This window comes from Anoplophora glabripennis, unplaced genomic scaffold (genome assembly GCF_000390285.2).
Source record: "Anoplophora glabripennis isolate ALB-LARVAE unplaced genomic scaffold, Agla_2.0 scaffold53, whole genome shotgun sequence".
Classification (NCBI taxonomy): Eukaryota; Metazoa; Arthropoda; class Insecta; order Coleoptera; family Cerambycidae; genus Anoplophora; species Anoplophora glabripennis.
In genome coordinates, this window is record NW_019416376.1 from 1,000,585 (window position 1) to 1,021,299 (window position 20,715).

At 31.6% G+C, this 20,715-nt stretch overlaps 1 protein-coding gene across 3 annotated transcripts in view; it reads right to left on the reverse strand.

The window, feature by feature from the left end:
- Window positions 1-3,428: 3,428 nt before the first annotated feature.
- Window positions 3,429-20,715, reverse strand: part of LOC108905594 — a 144,903-nt gene continuing 127,616 nt past the window's right edge. For 2 of the 3 annotated variants that reach the window (XM_018708538.2, XM_018708539.2), the window contains exon 5: window positions 6,691-7,096. In XM_018708538.2, coding sequence (XP_018564054.1) covers window positions 6,691-7,096 — 406 coding nt within the window. Of the gene's footprint in view, window positions 7,097-20,715 lie in introns of all 3 variants that reach the window. The other variant, XM_018708540.1, reaches the window with a different exon arrangement.

Genomic DNA, 20,715 nt, shown 5'->3' on the forward strand with positions numbered 1-20,715 from the left:
TGGGAAATTCAATTATCTACAAAATTTTTCCTATGAACTATACCGAAATTTTACTCCGTTTTCGTGCTATATTTAAAAAACTGCAAAAGAGCATTTTCTTCAATTTCAACCCTCTAATTTAATAGCACCCCGTGGTTTTTTCATTTTTAATAACTCTTCGAACAAGTCATGTGATGAAAATTCTTGAATCTTATTTAATTTATTTTTTGCAAAAAGTGAGAATTAAAACGTATTAAATGTATTAAACGCGACGAATATCGAAAAATTGGCTAATTAATTGTAAGTTTGAACGGCCATATATCATTCAATTTTCATCCAAAAATACTATACAACCTCTTTATTTTGAAGGAAATTTTATCTACTTTTTTTCTATCTTCACTAAAAAAAAAGTAGAGGCAAAAAAGTAAAAAAAAATAAAAAAACCGAATTTTTTGCTTTTTTCAAAATGTTTATTAACGATTTTTTGCTTTTTTCAAAATGTTTATTAACGATTTTTTTGCATAAAATTTTTTAAATAAGCCATTTCGATGGGAAATTCAATTCGCTAAATAATTTTTCCTATGAACTTCGTAAAAATATGCAATATCCAATTGTATGCAACCATATTTGCCACAGTGGCGTTTTACTAAGCGATTATTGGTTACAAAATTATAAGAATGAGCTATGCTGCAGTTAGTTAGGCAGCACAATATACGTGCTGAAAAGCTTATAGTTTTCTCTCTCTAATATATTATAATTCTGTACGCTACTTTATAGTCCCAATTCTGTTCTTGATCACAATTCGACTGAAAATTAGATTGACCAAATCTGGAAACGGGTTGCATAGGGTTGCATATGTACTTGTATGTTGTATGATTGTTTTAAAATGTACTTTGAGTATCGTTACCTGGAATTTCTTTAAAAATGAACGATTAGAAAAAGTAGCTCTGCCAGAATTCACCGCCTTTATTATTATTTATTATTTTTATAAAAATTTATTTACTTATGAAAAATCAAGGCAAATATGCAAAATATTATTTTATTATTCATGAAATTAAATTTTCTTGCATACTACATTCCATTTTTCAATTTTGCGTTAAAACACGCATTTCTAGAATATTTTGCGAATTTAATTTGAAAGTTCTCAATAGGGTTAGAATCATCTTTCAAGAGGGCTCTATAGCATAGTAAATAGGCAACCACCAATACATTTTTATAGATTTTATTACACAGTTTGTCTAAATACAAATACGAATAACAGACTCCTCCATTTTAATGCAGATTTTCTATAAAATGGACTTAGTTTGAAATTCAAGGCAAACTCAGTTTGCCGCTTTTGAACAAACGTCATCGTAAATTACAAATTTCTTTACACCAAAAAATAATTTGAGTTTCAAACTAACTCCACTTCATAGAAAATCTGCGTTAGAATGGAGGAAAGTCTGTTATTTGTGTATTAATTCATATTTAGTCACACTGTGTAATAAAATCTATAAAAAAGTATCGCTGGTTGCCTATTTGCTATAGTCTTCTTAAAAACAGTTTGAGTCCGGTCCCATACATCATTATTTAAATATGACCACCAGCTGCTATGAATATCTGATCTTGAATGATGTATTTACGTTAAATATTAGTTTTTAAGGTTTTCTCTTAGTCTTTCTCTTATAAGAATTATATTATTACTTACCTTGAATTTTTTTTTGATTTTTATTTTTGGTAACACTTTTCAGACAAAACTTATAAGTGCAATGATCCCTTTTGGTCGAACACTCGATTATTTTTTTAGATGACTATGTCGTTGAAATAAAACACCGTTCTGTTGTGTACATCACAAGTTATTTTTAATGCAATGTGGCATGGTATACAAATAAAGGTTAATTTATAATACAGTATAATACACAAAATATATTAAAATATATAAAGAAAAGTTATAAGTAAATATCAATTATAAAAGTGGGGAGACATATTAAATATGATGCCAATGTACAGTCTAAGTTCTATACATCTTAAGCATAAAAAGCTGCGATTTTTACATACACATACTATATTACAGGGGACGTTATTTACTTATACCGAAAAATATTAAATATACAGGGAATCAAAAAAGGCACAAAATACAGTTTTGTTTGGAAACATTAGTAAAAATTAATGATACGGCTACGTTTCAATCAAATACACATTTTGAGGCTTGAAACCAAATTTGTAAAACCAATTACGGCATTTTGTACTATAACAATGGTTTTTTAAATTGAAGCTGCGATTGCTCGATGTCAATAATGCAATAACCGTCCCTGCACATCGAATAGCTACCGAACATTTGTGCCTTATTTCCATTTATAGTTAATGAATTTTACATATAATAAATATCCTTTTACCAAAATAATGACTCGCTCGCATTTTGATTTTTACACCTTTCATTTCCTGACACGCAAACACACATATACAACAAATAATATTAACAACAATAACTATTCACTAAACTGTATAAAACTGCATGATAGTTAAAACATATAACTAAGGTTTTTCTACTGGGTACCACGTTATTCCGAATTTATTTTTTTTAAACATTAGAACACTGACGCCAAGCTCTGCTTATATAAAAATAAGTGTACTATTTTTAACGTATGTATGTATATGTCATTTTTTAAACAAAGGACTACTTCGAGAAAAGTTATTTGCGTCCGTCCACGTACATAATTTAAAACAACTCACGCAGTTTAAAATTTGGTTGCAAAATAGCGGTTTTTTACATTCGTAAATCAAGTATTATTGAAGTTGCCAAATTTGATATTTCATAAATATTTTCGCATAAATAAATAACCTCTTTATATTATCGCCAAGTGGAAATGAAAATAGCTGCTTTGCAAATTAAATAGCTACTCATTGGGTTTTTTTCAGTCCGTTTCGGTTGCTCCTACAAGCTGCTTTTATTTGAATCGTTGCGAAATAATTATCCATCTGTACACATAGAAGTAATCCTTATATAAACAGTACACACTCGACACAAATAACTTTTCTTAAGTAAATATATAAATATATAACTTTTACATAATGTAAAAATATAGTTATGTAGCTGTGTTAATCACATTTCTTTATATCTGGAAATGTTGTTTAGTTTTAATTTAGCAAAAACGAAGAGTTGTTTTTGCTACACTATACATACGGTTGTGGACAATAAAAAGTTTCCAACTGCATACAATGGGAAACCTTTTTTTGTCCACAACTGTACGAGTAATATGCAAACGGGCATTCTTATATGTGATAATTAAAGAGAACATTTCTGTTGGGCAACTGAAACGTAAAATCGAAACTAGTAACTAGAAACACTCACAAAAGTTAGTACAACAGTTTTATTATCCTAAATATTCTTGAAATATTTAGATAATAAAAATTGGAATGTCCTTTTTCTTGATAAAAATTATAACTACAATTATAATTTAAAAAGCTAATGTAAAAAAATCAAACAGTTTTACTTATATTATTTTAGAAATATAAGTGAAACTTTTCACGATAAATAAATTTTTGACTAGATTGCCACTTTGAGTAAAACTTACATGGAGAATTTCCTTAAACACGTCAAATGTCACAATTAAATACGCGTATTATTGCTTCGGCATACCATTCAAAATAATAATAGTGTATTTATTAATTTTGATATATTTAAGAAACCGATTATATTCAGAGACGATCCGAGTATAATCAGACCAGTAAGTTATTGTTAGATATCGACTTCAAACGTAATAAAATAGAATTTTAAATGCGTCGAAAAAAAAATACATTCAATTCTGAATTTAAAAAAAATTAATAGATTGCAGTTGCACAGTCCGATAAAATTTTAAACCAGAAATCACACTGTACTGTTATGAAGGTTCTGCGCTGAATCCAAATCTAACCGCAGAATTACATCATCATGTCAGGTTTTCTAGATCCTAACCTAAAAGAGCGAAAAACGAATTTTCGCACTATTTGAGGTTATGTTACACTGCGAGGTGATTTTTCTCTCGATATCATCTGAAAGGTCTATTTTTCCCTTCAAATTCTGTTTTAAATGGTTCGAATGTGTTCTTTCGTTTGCGTTAAATCGTCTATTGAAATTTATTACTTTAGCAAGTAGGACCAGAAGACTCAAATGAGAAGAAGAAGAACTAAGTTTGTACAATCGCGTAAATTCCCACGTGTTGTTCAGGTTTTTGGTGTCGCTGATTACGAATCATGTACATGCTACAAAATTCAAAACGGCAGATAGTGAAGAACGGAATACAAAAAAAATGTCATTTTGAAAACCTGCAGAACCCTTAGGAATTTGGCTGTTGGTAATTTGATTCTTCTCTCCTTTTCTTCACCTGACCTTGAAAGTTAATATTCAGTAATTTCCGATTACTGACGAATACATCAACTCAACAAACGATTTCTTGGAGGCAAAAAAATGCTGAACAATTCAAAATGGATTTTGAAAAAAAAGAGTAGTAGTTGCAGATGGCACAACGACTTTTGTGTTGAAAAACAACCTCGTGATGTAACATAACCTCAAATATAGTGACCAATCGTGTTTTTCGCACTTTTAGCTGAGGATATCTCTAAAATTTGATGTGAGGGAGCAGTTCTGGAATCGGATTGGGATTCAACGCCAGAAAACTTTTGGAAAAGTGGAGGCGGCTTTCTGGTTTATGTCAGTTGAATTTTGTCGGCCTGTGTTATTAACACAAAACGCTAAACCTAAATTAGATAAATTAAGCTACTCGTTGATTAGTAAAGTACTATTCTAGTGAATTAAAAACACCTACGCTTTAAAAGTGGTAATATTTCCCAAAAAATATGAACTATGTACAGCCGTGGACAATAAAAATTCCCCGATATAAACCTTTTATAAAACGAAGCTTTATAATTTTCATACCTTAGACCACAGTAAATGTTTTAGGTCGAGAACTTTTTCTGGCCAAGGCTGTAGATACGTTGAAAAAAATTATTTTTAAAAACATCACATATGAATCAATGGTAAAATGTTCGAAATTATATGGATCTGAGGGTGATGGATTTTTTTGCTGAAATTGAAAATAAACAACACTTCCTTGTAAATAGTTGCTACTCTAGCTACCCTACAGCAACAAGCTGAAGCTCACAAGTACACTCTCACCTGCCGATTTATGATATATAAAATATTCTCCGAATACTACGTATTGCTAATAGCACATGGAGGAGCGCGGAACTATTTGTACATCTTCCACACTTCCGTGATGTCCATTGAAAATATACAATGTATTATCAAGTCTCTGTACAACATCTTATAATATACGCAAGAACAGAACAACCTTTCGCATTTTTTGGTAAAAGGTCCAAGTAATTTTGATCTTCCTAGTTTAAGAAGAGATTCAACTGACTTATTCTTTAACATGCACTCGATTTATGGTTTTTTAAAGTATATATAGAAAAAAAAAAAAAAAGAATTGTAGCTCTAGTATTTGTGTGACTGGTTAAAGCATGTTAAGCATGTAGCTCGATTACGATGGAAAAAAGATCGGGTTGACAATTATATCACTTTTATATTTATAATATACAACAGATAGTATCTGAGATAAAGCGATTTTTATCGACAAAAATATACTTTGCTCTTTGATTTAGATTTGTACTTTCGTACCGTAAGGACATGAATACGACATATAAAAAATCGATAAAAAAACAGTAAATTAAAAAAAATAAAGGGTTAATTAGAAAACTATCTTTGTATAAATGTAAAAAGATAATAAAAATATAATTATAACGTTTCGAATGGCGTGCGTAGAGGTACCCGAAAAGTGGTGTGATAAATGGCCTGTTTTCGAGAGAAAAAAAGAATATATTTGCAAATGGTCGAGAATTTCTTGATTACAGCATATCAATAGTTAAGCTATTGTGTAACCACTGCGATTAAATGTTTGCAAAGTGAGAATTTAAATAAGTGAAGTTGATTAAATACCATTGTCCTTGTTTATATATAAATATAGTTACACAATCAGTCTAAATTAGGAAGGAAGACACCAGATGGCGACTTTCCATGAAATCCCCGTTATGCTTATACAAACCATGAATTACTGGCTTTATAAGGGCAGTGTGGCATACTAGAGTCGCCATCTAGTATTTTCATTCCCAACTTGGACTGGTTGTCTAACTATGTTATATATAAACAAGGATTTTGTGGATAGTAGCGATACAACAGCACCACTATAAATAACTTTAACGTTATCTTATAAATGTCTTTTGTGACTACATAATCTGTATGTGTAGCGTTATCACACGAAAATCTGCTTTTACCTCCATAGTTTTTTCTAAACATGTTCCTCTTTCCGAAAACAGTCTTACAAACTACCGTTAAATATCCACGGAACGTTTCTAGATCAAAACCTCATTCCCAAACGGGTAATTTTAGTTTCAGGATACTATTAAAGTACCTAATCGATTTTTCATTTGGATTTGAGTATAAAAACAACGGTGCTTCCTCTAACGTAAATATGAGGTACTACGTTTTGTAGAACACATCGTAGTTCCGACTTTGCAGGAAGGCCCGTTCCGAAAGCCAACATCTGAGTATTCCGAGCTCAATCACAACGTCCGAATGGAGATAAAAAAACCTATCACAGATACCGCTTCCTTAAACCTGGCTCAACCCGATCTTTCCACACCTACTTATCTATATAAAATATATAACAGTAACAAAACCCTATCGACTACCCAAAGTTACTGTATAACACAACACTTGCACTTGGGTTTCTTTTTTATCGTGACGTGCTCCGCCTGTAGAGCGTCTCCGGCGGGCTTCACCGTCCCCCTCTGGATATCGACGGCACCCGGGGGAGACGTCTTCACCTTGGCATCGTTCTTTGCGGTGCCGTTGACGCTCTTGGGGGGCGCTGACGCGTTGAGTTGCGTCGTCGCCTTCTTGGGAGATTCCGTGATGGGCACGGACTCCTGGATGTTGTTCGAGATGTTGTTGTGGTCGGCCTCGTCCAGCGAGGGCAAAGGAGGCGCTTGACCTGGGGTGGGGGTGATGGGCTTGCCCCCTTTTATCAGTTCCACGATCTCGTCCGCCTCCCGGCTCAGGTCTCCCCCGGGTCGGAAGGGGTTGTCCCAGCCGCTCTCGATGCTGTAATAGAAATTGTAGGATTAGTTAAAATAATATAGTTCTTGTATTGGTGTAAAATAAATCGCTTTAGATGAAATACTAATAAAGGTACAGGGTGTTTTTTTTAAGAACTGGTCACCCCCAGTAACCTTTAATTTTTTTCGTCCGATTTTACAGATCTGCATTGTTATATAGATTTTAGAAAAGCGTATCGGAAAATATCCCAATCTCTTATTAGCCAATGGGATATTTTCACGGCAAAAATTCCAACGGGTTCTTACTCACGGGAACCCGAAATAATTTTTGTAGAACTGCTAGACAAGTGTCTTTTATATAACCAATAAAAAACAAGTTTTTAAGTATTCACTATAACATATTTTTAAAGTAACGCCAGTTTTGAATGTTTTTGGTACAACTGTATATTTTATATATCTAGTTTCTGGTGTTATTTGAACAATATTTAGATAATTTAAAGTCCTGTGGCACAAGTGAATTGACAAAAAAAATAATAAACACTTTTTCTACTTAATGTATGACTAATCAACCCAAAAAGGGGCCCTGTCAAGTTCGTATACCACATGTGCGAAAATGTTTAATATTTAACAAGCTGTTTATCTATCAGTTTGAATCAAATATTTGTAGTATGGGCGGCCAAATTATAATAAATTTAAATTTTACATGGATCTTGTAATCTTGATATTAATGTTGACAATTTTATATGAACAATCCGACAGATTAGTGGAAATTTGATTTACAGAAATTGTTGTCATATTAACAAGTATCGTTACCCTGCAAGTTTTATAAAAAGAAGAGTCTTTTGTGTAGAAGTGTAGAACATAGTGGGAGTGCCCAGTTTTTTCTTGATGTATTTCAAAAAGGCGTCATTGAAGTGTAATATTTCCATTGATTTTCAAAAAAATTATAAACTTTTTTCTTTATTAGATTACTAAAAGTATCTATAGTAGGATCGTATTCGATGCAAAGTTGAGCAAAAAGTTGTCGGTCTTTTATCAAAGAAAAATCGTGTCATCATTTTTAGGAGGCGTAAGATAAATCATTTCAAATTTAAAATGAAATTCAATGTAAAATCTGAAATACCGCTGCATACGCACTGTGTTCTGGTAGTAGCTGTAGTCGCCCAGGTGCATCGAGTGTACGAACTGGTCGGTTATACGTCAAATACTAACCTGGCGAGCTTTGCCGTCAATTAGAGAGCGCTTCCAAAAAACAAGTAAACAACAGTGGCGCGTACAGAGGTAAAATGTAGTACATATGTGGAATTTAGGAAACAAATTGGATTTATAATAAATTACATTTAAAATGAATAGTTTATGAGAACAAAGGAATTTTTGTAGGAACAAGGGTGCCAGACCTGAACTGATCCCCTCGTCCCTTCATAATGTATAAAGAAATTATTCAATTTGTAAAACCCTTAAAAGCGTACTTCATTGGTTCCCTTGACAGGCAATGATTTATTACTTTGCATCGAATATGATCCTACTATAGGTGGACTTACCACGTTATACAGGGTGTTCTCAAAGTTGAGTCATTTATTTTAACAGCTGGTAGAACTCGTAAAAAAAGTCGATTTACCAAAAATCGTTTATATAAAAGTTACAGAAAAAATCCTGTTCTACAAAAATTGTTCAAAATTGTTACCATTTGTTTACCATTTATGTTTTTACAACGCAGTGGTGAAAATGACAATAAATCAGGTTTGTATTATAGTTTTTAAATTTCAATTTTTTTAAATAATTGTTAATAATTGCTTTATATAAACGATTTTTGACAAAACCAACTTTTTTTACGAGTTCAACCAGCTGTTAAAATAAGTGAATCAACTTTCAGAACACTATATAATAGTTGGTATTTTGTTGAAAACAAAAATTTAAAGAAATTAATTTGAAAATAGGTAATTTTTCACTTTAAACATAAGACAAAACATTGGAATGAACCAAACTAAAAGAGCTGATGGTGAAATTGAAAAAAAAGAAGCAAAAATTTTGTAATAATTTTTTTTGCTAGGTAGGTTTATTAGGTATGATTTCTTAAACGTGATCACCGATAAAATTGTTAACTTTCATGTCCTGAAACTAGAAACCTTTCCAATTTGCTTTTTTATTGCTTTACGACCATTTTTTTGCCAAGTTTACAGCCTTTTGAAAATCTGCTAAAAATTTAAGGTTTTTTTAGCCTTCAATTTTTGTGACTAGTGTATGACACTTTTTAAAAAAATTATGCAAAAAATTAAATGTGTGAATCTATCTAAATATTCATTAAAAATTGACTAAATATCAGTTTATAGGTTTTCGAGATTTTGGCGAATGCGCCAGGGAAAAAAGAAATTTTATTACATTCGGAAAATTACTGAAATTAACAAAACTCTGTAAGAAAGTTATAAAGACAGGTTGTGGTAAGATTTGAACTTTTTTTACAAATTAATATTAATAAGTTTTTGTTTATAATAACTATCAATAATTATGATAATAAACATAGCTTGAAAATTTCAATAAATCAAATATTTCAATTTTTAAGAACTTACAAGATCATCTACATATTATTTTGTTGTACAATTATGCTTCAAAATTGGGACCCGTGACAAGGGTGTCATTTTAGTAATTTCGTACTCCCCAAAGTAGGTAAAACTATAAATAATTCATTACGCCCGAACACTAGTGGCGTTAATTCCATATCAACCCTCTAATTAAAAGTAATATCGACCTAGAAACCCACCTGCCGTCGTGGTCCTTTGGCACTTTGACTACGTAATACAGAACTCCTCCATGGGTCGCCATGGTGGGCATAGCACGCTCAGTTAAATTCGTGCAAAGCCCATCAACATGCCCTCCTAGCTGATTAAAACTTCCCCCTAGGGTCTTTTATCACAGCCCGGTTAGACTCGCTGAATTATTAAAATTCATTAAACGACTCACTATTGGGTTTATAATATTTATAACTTCACTATTTCGATGAATTTTTGGTTTATTTGTGCGGTTCGTTGCCGGTACAGTATTTCTAAACTGGTCTGTATATAACGCGTTTGTTGTACGACATGATCCCGTTTATTCACTTGATTTCAATGATAATTGGCGTTTCCTGGATCAAAACACATGCAGGTTAAGAGATTACACTAGGCGAAACAATTTATGAAATTGTGTGTATAAAGTTAGGTGTGTACAAAGGGTTTCACTTTTAATTTTCCAACCATAAATTGTTACATTCAAGTTTCAATGCGTTATCAACATATTTTTAAGATTAATTTCATAATTATTGTCAAAACTATATCTGTTGTTTCATAAAGGGTAAATTTAAATGCCTATAGATTTTTTTAGAAAATAAGTGTTGATACTACTAAAAGATCAAAGATTATTCGAGTTTCCCATTGTAAATATAGTACAAGAAATAGAAGACATAATTCAGTCCCGTTCCCAAATATTTCTATTTGGATAATAGTTCCATCAGCAGTTAATAAGGTTAATAAACGAATTTAGACCTACGTGATTAATTGACACTAAAAAATAAAATAATTATAATCATTTCTGACGATTATAAAATACCTTATGCAATTACTGTATTATTTATCTTTTACTTCAATTCAGATGCCATCAATTCATTCGTTATGTTTCTGATTGAATAAAAACAAACTGAAAATAGAATATAATTAATATCTGCAGAATGTAGCTCCTACAATGTATTTTTACTACTAATTCAATTAAAAGAAATATATGTAATTGATTTTCAAATCGAACACCGGTATTTATACTTCAATTTTAAAAATAAATTCCTATATATTTTTAACCCTCGCATACCATCTGAAATAAATTGCAAGTAAATCTAATCGGGGCCTTCTTACATTCGATTTCAGAAAATCGTAACTTGATGGAGGTTTCTGAACCAATGAAAGTTCTTTATTTTTATTTTATTACTGGAATATGTTTGTTATATAATCTAGATACGTTTCACTTCCCTAGACCCAGAAGGTTGGTATATTATACAATTAATTAAATATCCTTCTTAGTTACTATGTTATATGTTAATAAAATTGCAAACATTGTTGCGTTAATATGGAATAATCTATTTCACATAAAACAGTAGTAAAATATGTAAAGGATAAATTGAAATGGGTCGCGTTTGACCTAGTTTATAGTTGGAAAAATCAATAGAAATAAAACTCATTGTAACAGTTGACATAATTTTAGAAAATAGAAATAGGGATTATTCACGAGACTTTCGTTGTTTAAGGCTTATATAATAAATTTGTTTTCCGTCGAATTAAACGTTTTTATTTAATGGAATAATAGGTAATCGATTCTTATCTTGAATGTGAAAAAAAACATATGCTTATTATGAACGGAAAATAATTAAAACGCAATTTTACGTTTATTCCTGAATAGAATAATAAAATTTATTATTAAGGTGGCCATATTCCTGGCCGAGAAATAGTGAAATTTCTGGCGTTTTTAGCTACTGAAATCTTTAAAAGTAAAACGTGTAGAACAAAAGTAAGCACAAAAATAAAATCCTTGATGTTTTGTTTATTCATTGTTACCATTTAAATTTACTCAAATAAAATAATAACTAAAAAAAAGCGTTTGTAAAACATGCGTTTGCTGTTATTCTAACCCCACATTTTAAGAATTATTTTCACGTACTTATAAATAAAAATAAACAATTTTATATGTAGGACTAAGCAAGTAAATGTTATAAGAATATTTACATGTGGAATTATATATAAAAAAGTTAGTATTTTCGTAGATTTCAGTACCTAAAACCTTGATGGTTTGATCGTTTTTTGCACCTGTTTATTCGTTTTACTGCGGCGTCTTTGAAAATACTCAGGTGGCATGACATAACATTCCTATTATTTGATAAGCTTTAGATTATTCAGTTATTAAATGTTTGAAATTATTTGTCTTTGCGGAAAACACTATTTAAAGAATATGGGGCCCTTAAGCTATACCTCTGTAATATAATAGGGTCATATTAAAAACAATTAAAAATATTTCACGATAAATTATTGATTTTTTAGTCTTGTCCTCTACTCAGTACATACCTATTCTTCATATTTGGATACCTACGAACGGATGTCCGGTATTTCTGTTACGCATACATGTAAGTCCAGTTACGTAAAAAAACGTCCTGAATTATTAATATAGCACCGAAGTTTTATCTGATACATATTCGAATGCTAAATTTTGGACATTTATTATGCGTAGAAGCGTTACAGGAACCGAGTCAATAGCAGGAAAACGTCTTTCAACAGGAAGTTATTACAAGTATACGCATTTGCGGGATTGAATTATTGACATGTAGCAGAAATTGGATTTATAGAATGCCAATTACCGAACAGGAAATTTGTTTTTGTGTAACACTTGTCGAGAAGGATACGAGCGTGGTAATATAAATCCCATTAAAGATGTAAAATCGGGAAGCAGGAAATGGTGAAGAAGTAAAGAAGTTTTTTAGAAGTGATTCTAAACTGTTTCGATCTGCGGTACAGTCCGTTTCAAATTTAAGTTGCACTCAATTAATTGACCTTTGCAATGTGAAGGTAACTGCATGGCAAATGGCTTTATAATTAGAAAGAAATTCGAGGTTGGATCAATGTCAATGCTAATTTGGTTCCATTGTTGATGCGCTATGTCGTTCGGTGACAATCAAAGGCAATTTTCCGGTCGCCGCTCAGATAAAAATGACCATTTAAAATTACGATCGCAGTATTGTTTATTTTTTTACATAACGAAACTGACGTTAAAAAAATAGAGATGAATGAGAATGATGTTTACGCACCCGATCACAACCGAGTATCAACAAAATAAAAAATATAGAGAACATATTTAACGCTTCAGTTATAAAATTAGGAAAAGATATTTGTAGAATGGGTATTATTGAGTGGATATTACCTGAATAAAATAAAAACAATAATGCTTATGAACTACATTTGGGAATAATGCTTTTCAAATTCGTTTGTTGATCACACATACATACTGTATGTTTTAATTCATAATTGTACTATTTTGTTCCTATGCCAATGGTTAGAAATGAAAAATGGTCTACTGTACACAAAATTTAATGCCTATCCGAGTATTAATATGTAAATAAATTATTTTTTTCTTGTTACAAGAACCTTAAACAATAAACATATACCACTTACAAAAAAGTAATACTGTTGAGCAAACTCTGTCAACTGAAGTGAAAATTTCATTTCTAGGAAGTTGTAACAAAAATACAAATTCACTTGCTTTCACTTTGCCACATAATTCTACCAAGTACTGCCAAAAACTACTCTTCTTTTTTATAGAAATTCATTTTCTCTTATATTTCTTGTGCATTATAATAGCAATTGTGCCATATCAAGCTTTATTTTAAGCTTTTGATAATGAAAGCAGCTAAGTAAAAACGTGGATTATACTCAAGTAGTCAAAGCTAGATTTCGTTCATCAAAAAATACTCCCAATCTAAAAGTTAACGAGACGTTTGATCTTCCCGCCCCACACAAAATTTTAATGTTTATTACACGGCGGTAAACTTTTACTAGTGGTCTTATAAATAACTCGAAGAGATAAATAAAAATAACTTTATGCTTCATCTGCTCAATTTAACGTTTTATCTCGCACGGAGTCAGAAATACGAAATACTTGAGATGCAGATTAACGTAACGGCGTCAGCTTTGTTGATTTCGTTCTGTTCTTTACCGTAACAGCGAAAAAATTACAATAAAAATTGCATCTCTAAGTAATTGCAGAAAATATATTTCCTGGATTAGGTCCAGTTGTAAAGCAAAACTGAGAAATCGGGTTTTTTCTGTATTTACATAAAAGCGGGAAGTATTTGTACAGGGGTCGGCATAAGTCAGGCAACCAATTTGCATTAAGAGCATTAATTTTCATTCTGAAAACGCGTCTGCTCGACGAGCACGTGTTATCATATTCATGACACAGACACAACTGTCTGAAGCACGAACATGCTTCGTTTTAATCTTTTTCGACAGCGTTGCCAGACTTATGAGCGTTGCCGGACTTATGCCGATTTTTCGAGAGCGTTGCCTGACTTATGCCGACCCCTGTATAACAAATCACAAAATGACTTCGCCGATTAGGTGAGAAAAAAGCTTTAAAATACGTATCCGAGACCCCCCGTATACGAAATTTGGCGCGAATGTGTTATATTTTGAAAATTTGGTCGGCCATCTTGGATCCGCCATCTTGAATTTTGCAAAATTGATCTCGGATCCGTGATCAGCGGCCCCGAAAAATAATTCATAATTTCATGTCATTGATAATAATAAAACGACTGTACAGTAAAGTTTTTCAAACCAAAACAACTAATGAATATTCTTAATACGATTTGTAATTAAACATTTGGTCATGTATTATATCTACCATTCTTTACTGCAACGCCTATTTCTGATATAAATTTAACTATTATTTCTCAAAAAATCGCTTCTGGGATAACAGAACATTATATACAAATTATTATAATTTTTTTACCTTTAGCAGAAAACTTTTTAGGGGCGCCTATGAAACTAAATAAATTTTATTGCTTGGCGTTTTTATACACGTTCAACTGACTTTGCAAAGACTATACCTACTTGACCTACTATCTACTGCTGTCAATAGTACATGATCACACTTATATTCCTTAAATCAAAAATATACGAGAAAATATTCGTACTACTTCACGAAATAAATGATTTTTGACGGAAGAGATTTACTTTATTCGATATTAAGGTATGCCTATAAATATAAAGACAAATAAATGTAGTCTGGATTCGAGGTATTATTTTATCTATGTACCTACATATGATTTTTCAACGTCATTGAATTTTTATCAATAAAACATTTGTTATATCGACAATTTAACAAACTTGATAACACCGTTATTAAAATGAATTTGGCAAACATGACATTTATTACCTCTATCTGCGGTTATCAACAATTCGGTATCAAAATGAGTATATGCATGCCGTATTTTAAAATACTGCTTCTAAATAATCATTTTGTGATTAAAACATGATCTTAATTATAATTTAAACTTTAAATACCACTTTTAAATATTTTTATCATCTAGGATTTCGTTGTTTAGTACGAAATGTAAAAGTCTGTTCGATAACCTTATTATCGTAGTTTTATAAATGATCTGTTCCTAAACTAAGTACGAGAAAATATATTTTGAGCAAAATGATGTTGTTTTAAAAATAACCCAAGCATCCATCAGAAAACTGATGATCTAGTTAGCCAGATATTCCAGATTGCATAAAAAATTTACAATCCGCTCCATGTGTTACCCATATGTACAAACTACTTTATAAAACAACCTAGGAACAAGAGCACACTTTCCAGTAAACTTCACAAAAACAATACACTACCGCGACGTGAACGAGGAATTTTTTTAACTTTACGGTAGCTCCGTCGCGCGTTCGATCGATTAATCGTCGAAATTGACCAAGTGATCGCCCGCGAAGGTTGCGAAGCACCACGTTACCCGACCTCTTCGAAGATGACTAATGCGTCCGACCCACTAAAACTTCGTGAGCGAATTTAGAACTACGGACTGAAATATGCGCCAGGCGCGGCGCTTGCGTTTCGCGACCGTCGCCATAGAGCTAAATTTAGGGCGAAAAACTCGAAAAATGCTAACGCAGACGTTCCTCAGGAATGCTAGTCGCGGGGATACAAAGATGAGAAGATTGCATCGAAATAAAAGCAATTTTTTATATGAAGAAAATTATTTATTTAAAAATATTTATTGAGAAGACTGATTTATTGCGCAACTTTTTTACCTCTTGTAATTTTTCGATAAAACCGAGTTTTCTAGTAAAAAAATTAGTTGCGTCATCGTTCACTAAAGGAGTACTTAATTGCGAAAATTTGTAAAAATAAAGTAGGCGGATGTCATAACAAATAAATTGTTATTTATCATATTAATAAATTGACACTTTCCTTCAACCAATAATTAGTACCTATTGATTAATTTATTATCAGAATAATTATGGCAAATAATATTTATACCAATGACGAATATGTCGACATGCTCCAAGTGTTTTTCGAATCCAGAAAAAATAGTAACGCTGCAGTAAGATTATTCAGCCCAATCATGAGGGTGCTGGAAGAAGGCGTAATGTCCAAACTGTTGAAACTGAGGAAGCTATACTGGAACATCTACAACAAGACTGTGGTACAAGCACAAGACAGGTCCAGGCAACTGCAAGTTTCTCACAGTCTTGTGTGGAATGTAACTCATGAAAATCTTTTTACCCTTTTCACCATCAACCCGTGCGAGAATTGAATGACTCTGATTTACTTAACCTCGTGGATTTTTGTTAATAGTACATTAATATTTCCAGGCATAACTTAAATTTCCTAATGAATATACTTTTCACCGATGAAGCAAATTTTTCTAGAGTAGGTGCAGTAAACCTTCATAATGTTCATTCATGGTCGGAAGAAAATACTCATGAAATATTTGTTTCAAGATGTCAACATAATTTCAGTTTAAACGTTTGGATGGGATTTGTAGGAAATACTCTAGTAGGTCCTTTTATTCTTCCACACAGGCTTGGAGCGGCCTTAGATTTTTGAACGAAAATCTTCCAACATTACTTGAGGACGTACTCCTCGCTACACGTCAGGTGCACATAGTACACTTGCCGTTAGAGAATGGTTAAATTTAAATTACTCGAATCGCCGGATTGGTCGTGGACGTGATTCCCCTGTTTGTTGGCCTGCACGCTCACCTGACCTAATGCCTATGGATTTCTTTTTGTGGGGACACATAAACAGTATTGTTTATGCCACTCCTGTTGCCTCCTTTGAAGAACTACGCTTAAGAATTTTTAAATAAATAATGTGCTTCATATAAAAAATTTCTAATAAAATATTGCAATGGGGTTGACTGTTTCACTCCTTTATAAAATATTGAAAAGTTGTCTCTTTATTAGTAGGATGCTCATACCAAGTTTCGTGTCTCTAGCATTCCTCATGTTAAAGAAAAAAATTAAAATGTGAATTTCAATCCCCTCCTTTAAGAGGGTATATCGCCTCAGGGGTGCAACTTTCATGTAAGCTATTTTTACTTCAATCCTCTTATTTTTGGCTCTACATTCACTGGTACCATTTTTGCTCCTTCATTTAAAAACATCCTGTATAAGCAACATTATTGTAGTCTACATTACACATACCTACAACCTGCTAATTTTGTACTACTCGACTACGTGCTTTCCTGGTTCGTTCATTGCGACTGACCCCAGTGAACTCTTAGTAGGACATAAATGTGGGATAATTCGACTCAAAAACTACGATAATTATGATGGAATGTGAAATTTTCGTAGCATGCAACGCTGTTTAGAAATTCGCGGGAATTTCTTAGACATCATAACATAAATTGACAGGGAGTATTTTGAAAATAAATTTTTGTTGCTACCCTACGTTGATTATTTTGGTATTCAAATTAATAGAAGGTTTAATAAAAGAGGACTACTAGATAACAGATTTCAAGGATACGAAATTTGCTTTTTTACATTAGGGTTAGTACAAAAGTTTTTTCTTTAACAATAAAGCAAAACATATTTTTATGACATTAGTCGTAATTAATCTTGGATCTAAAACTGAGGGGTTCAAAGAGAAAATTTAGGGTATAACAAAAAATAATACAACAAGAAATATAAAGAAATAAATATGAATTCCTGTTAAGTACAAAGCAAATTGTTCGACAGGAGTTTGGAGTATCCCAATTAACAATGCCTGGAAATACATCTAGACCTAACATAACTTCCATTATACAGTTAAGTGTATATTTTTTATTTTTCTGTTCATTAAATTTTCCATGAGATGATTTCTATTTAGATGTACATTTCATCTAAAACATGTTTACCCTTTTTTGATGCAACTCTCTAAATATTTTAGAGAATATAAAAACTGGCAGTAGAACTATAAAATTAAACTGTGCAAATCCAAGTATTTTATAGATAACTACTTTGCCAAATACGAGGTCTCGTACTCTTGAGACACTCGGCATTCGTAATTTTATACAATGACACTGCGGAACTGTTTGCATTTTCGTTTTTTAAAATAGAAATCAATGCCCCTTTTTGTTGCTCCTGCAGAGATTGAATCTCAGCGGGAATGTTTTAATGCCATTTTTTTATGAGAAATCGCAATTGTATTCTACCAAGCGGAAGCCAATTCGCCTCGATTGGTGTAGTGGTACAAATAACAGATAACGCTAATGTAGATTTCAGGTGGAATATAAACCTCCAGTCTTGTGCTCCTACGTATTTGTTTAACGGCGATCTTATACATTCAAATGGAGTTTTTACTACCGAATTTATTACTTACTGTGTGGTAATGTAAATTTTAAAAGTCGCATCGATGTTGTGGAAAAGTAGTAAACCAATTTGTTTTTCACTTAATACGTTATTAGTAGTCCGTACGTGATCGTTGAATAACATGCATTAGCATCACATAACTGTGATGGGGTTTGCATGTACAATTTTAAATTAACCAGACGGAGAAACGGAGAAACAGTAAACATTTTTAGAATATCAAGTATTTTCACTTGGGTGAAATAATGAGTCAGCAATAATAAAAAAAATTCCCAGCTAACACCAAGCTGGGAACATAAAGAAATTTCTCGTAAATAAAAATCTTGAAAGGATAGAATATCCTAAACTTCAGAAATCAAAACCAGTGGTAAGCAGCAGTATTACAATCGAGACTAAATGTTCGAATGTTTCTGAGTACGTTTTGTTTATGTATGTTTATGAATCGTTCAAATGGTAATTTTAGATGAAAAAACCGCGGAGTGCTATTAAATTAGAGGGTGAAAATTGGAGATATGCAGATATAAATGCACTTTTGCAGTTTTTTAAATATAGCACAAAAACGAAGCAAAATTTTGGTATAGTTCATATGAAAAATTTTGTAGAGAACTGAATTTCCCATCGAAATGGCTTATTTAAAAATTTAAAAGAAAAACTTTACGCAAAAAATCGTTAATAAATAATTCAAAAAAAGCAAGACTGATTTTTTTTTACTTTTTGACTCTTAAGTTGTGAAAATCTTTATTTACTATGAACAAATAAAACTTTTCAAATAATTTTTTATTAAGTAAAGAACCAATTTGTTGTAAAAATAATAATTATAATCATTATGTTAAAAACCACGAAACTTTAAAAATATTTAAGTTTGACCGGTTATAACAATTTTCTTTTCCAACTTCTACTAAAAAAAAATTAGAGAAAAAAAGTAAAAAAAATCAAAACAATTTTTTTTTTAATTGTTTATTAACGATTTTTTGCATAAAATTTTTCTTTTAAATTTTTTAAATAAGCTATTTCGAAATTCAATTCTCTACAAAATTTTTCCTATGAACTATACCGAAATTTTGCTTCGTTTTCGAGCTACAATTAAAAAACCGAAAGGGGTGCATTTACACCGCTATCTCCAATTTCCACCCTCTAATTTAATAGCATTCCGCGGTGTTTTCATCTAAAATTACACTTTAAACGATTCATGCAATAAAATTGCTTGAACCTTTTCCTTTTAACCCTGTTTTTTGAATATAACCAATAGCCTATAGTTTTCCTTCATAAGCAATATGTTGTTTTTTAAGAAACAAAATTAAGCAGAATTTGTCACCACCGTTTTTTTCCACCGGCCGGGCCTGTTAAAGCAATTATGCCACGTATACGTGACAAATAATTTCATGGACAATTAGCCACACCATACTACATACGAATTGAATCCAACTACGGTATGCTTCTAATTTGTAATGTAATTAATACAGTAAATACCCTGTTCCTTGTTTATTATTGTACTGTGCATATAATGGTTGCTTGTTTACAGTATAAAAATAGAAGTGATGTAATATATTTGATGACCTTTGTACGCCATACAAAACTAATCGGTAATTTTATGCGATTTCTATTTTTATTATTCTCGACCAAACGTCTAAATAATTCAATAAATCTTTGAACAAGAAACTCGAAGTCGATTTACCACATCTATATAAGTGTTGTGTGCCTTATGTTGTACTGTCCATTTCTGTTTAAAAATTTCACAAGTGGTGCTGCGTGTTATGTAAATAATTACATTACTTCTAATTTGGGTCTCTTTAAAAATAGGGAATGTAACTAGGCTCGTGACTAGGCTTGCCCATTTGCGTAATAAAGCGAAAATTAATTGCGTGTTCTTCGAAATTTGGAATTATGGCACATTTTTGCAATATATTTATAAGACTATTGTACATTTTTACAAATTAGAACTATTAAAGCAATTTAAATTTTTTATTAATAATCACGTAAATATACAGGGTGTCCCATAATTAGTGTGCAATACTTTAGTAGTAGATTCTACGATCAAATATAAGATTATTTTTTCCTATAAACAAGGGTCGAAAAATGCTTCCTAAAAAAAGGGCTTCAGGAGATCATATTTTTCAAAATATTTCCAAAACCAGTTAACGTATCATTATGAATTTTGGTATGTTAGACATTCAATAAATGTTCTAACGAACTACATGAAAACGGTTTAAAAATTTTAATCAGGGGTGTCTCAGGCAGGGGGGCTCACTGGTAAAATGCGCCGCAATTTTTTGCATGCCAATTTTCAAATTTAAACATCAAACTATGATAGATATGA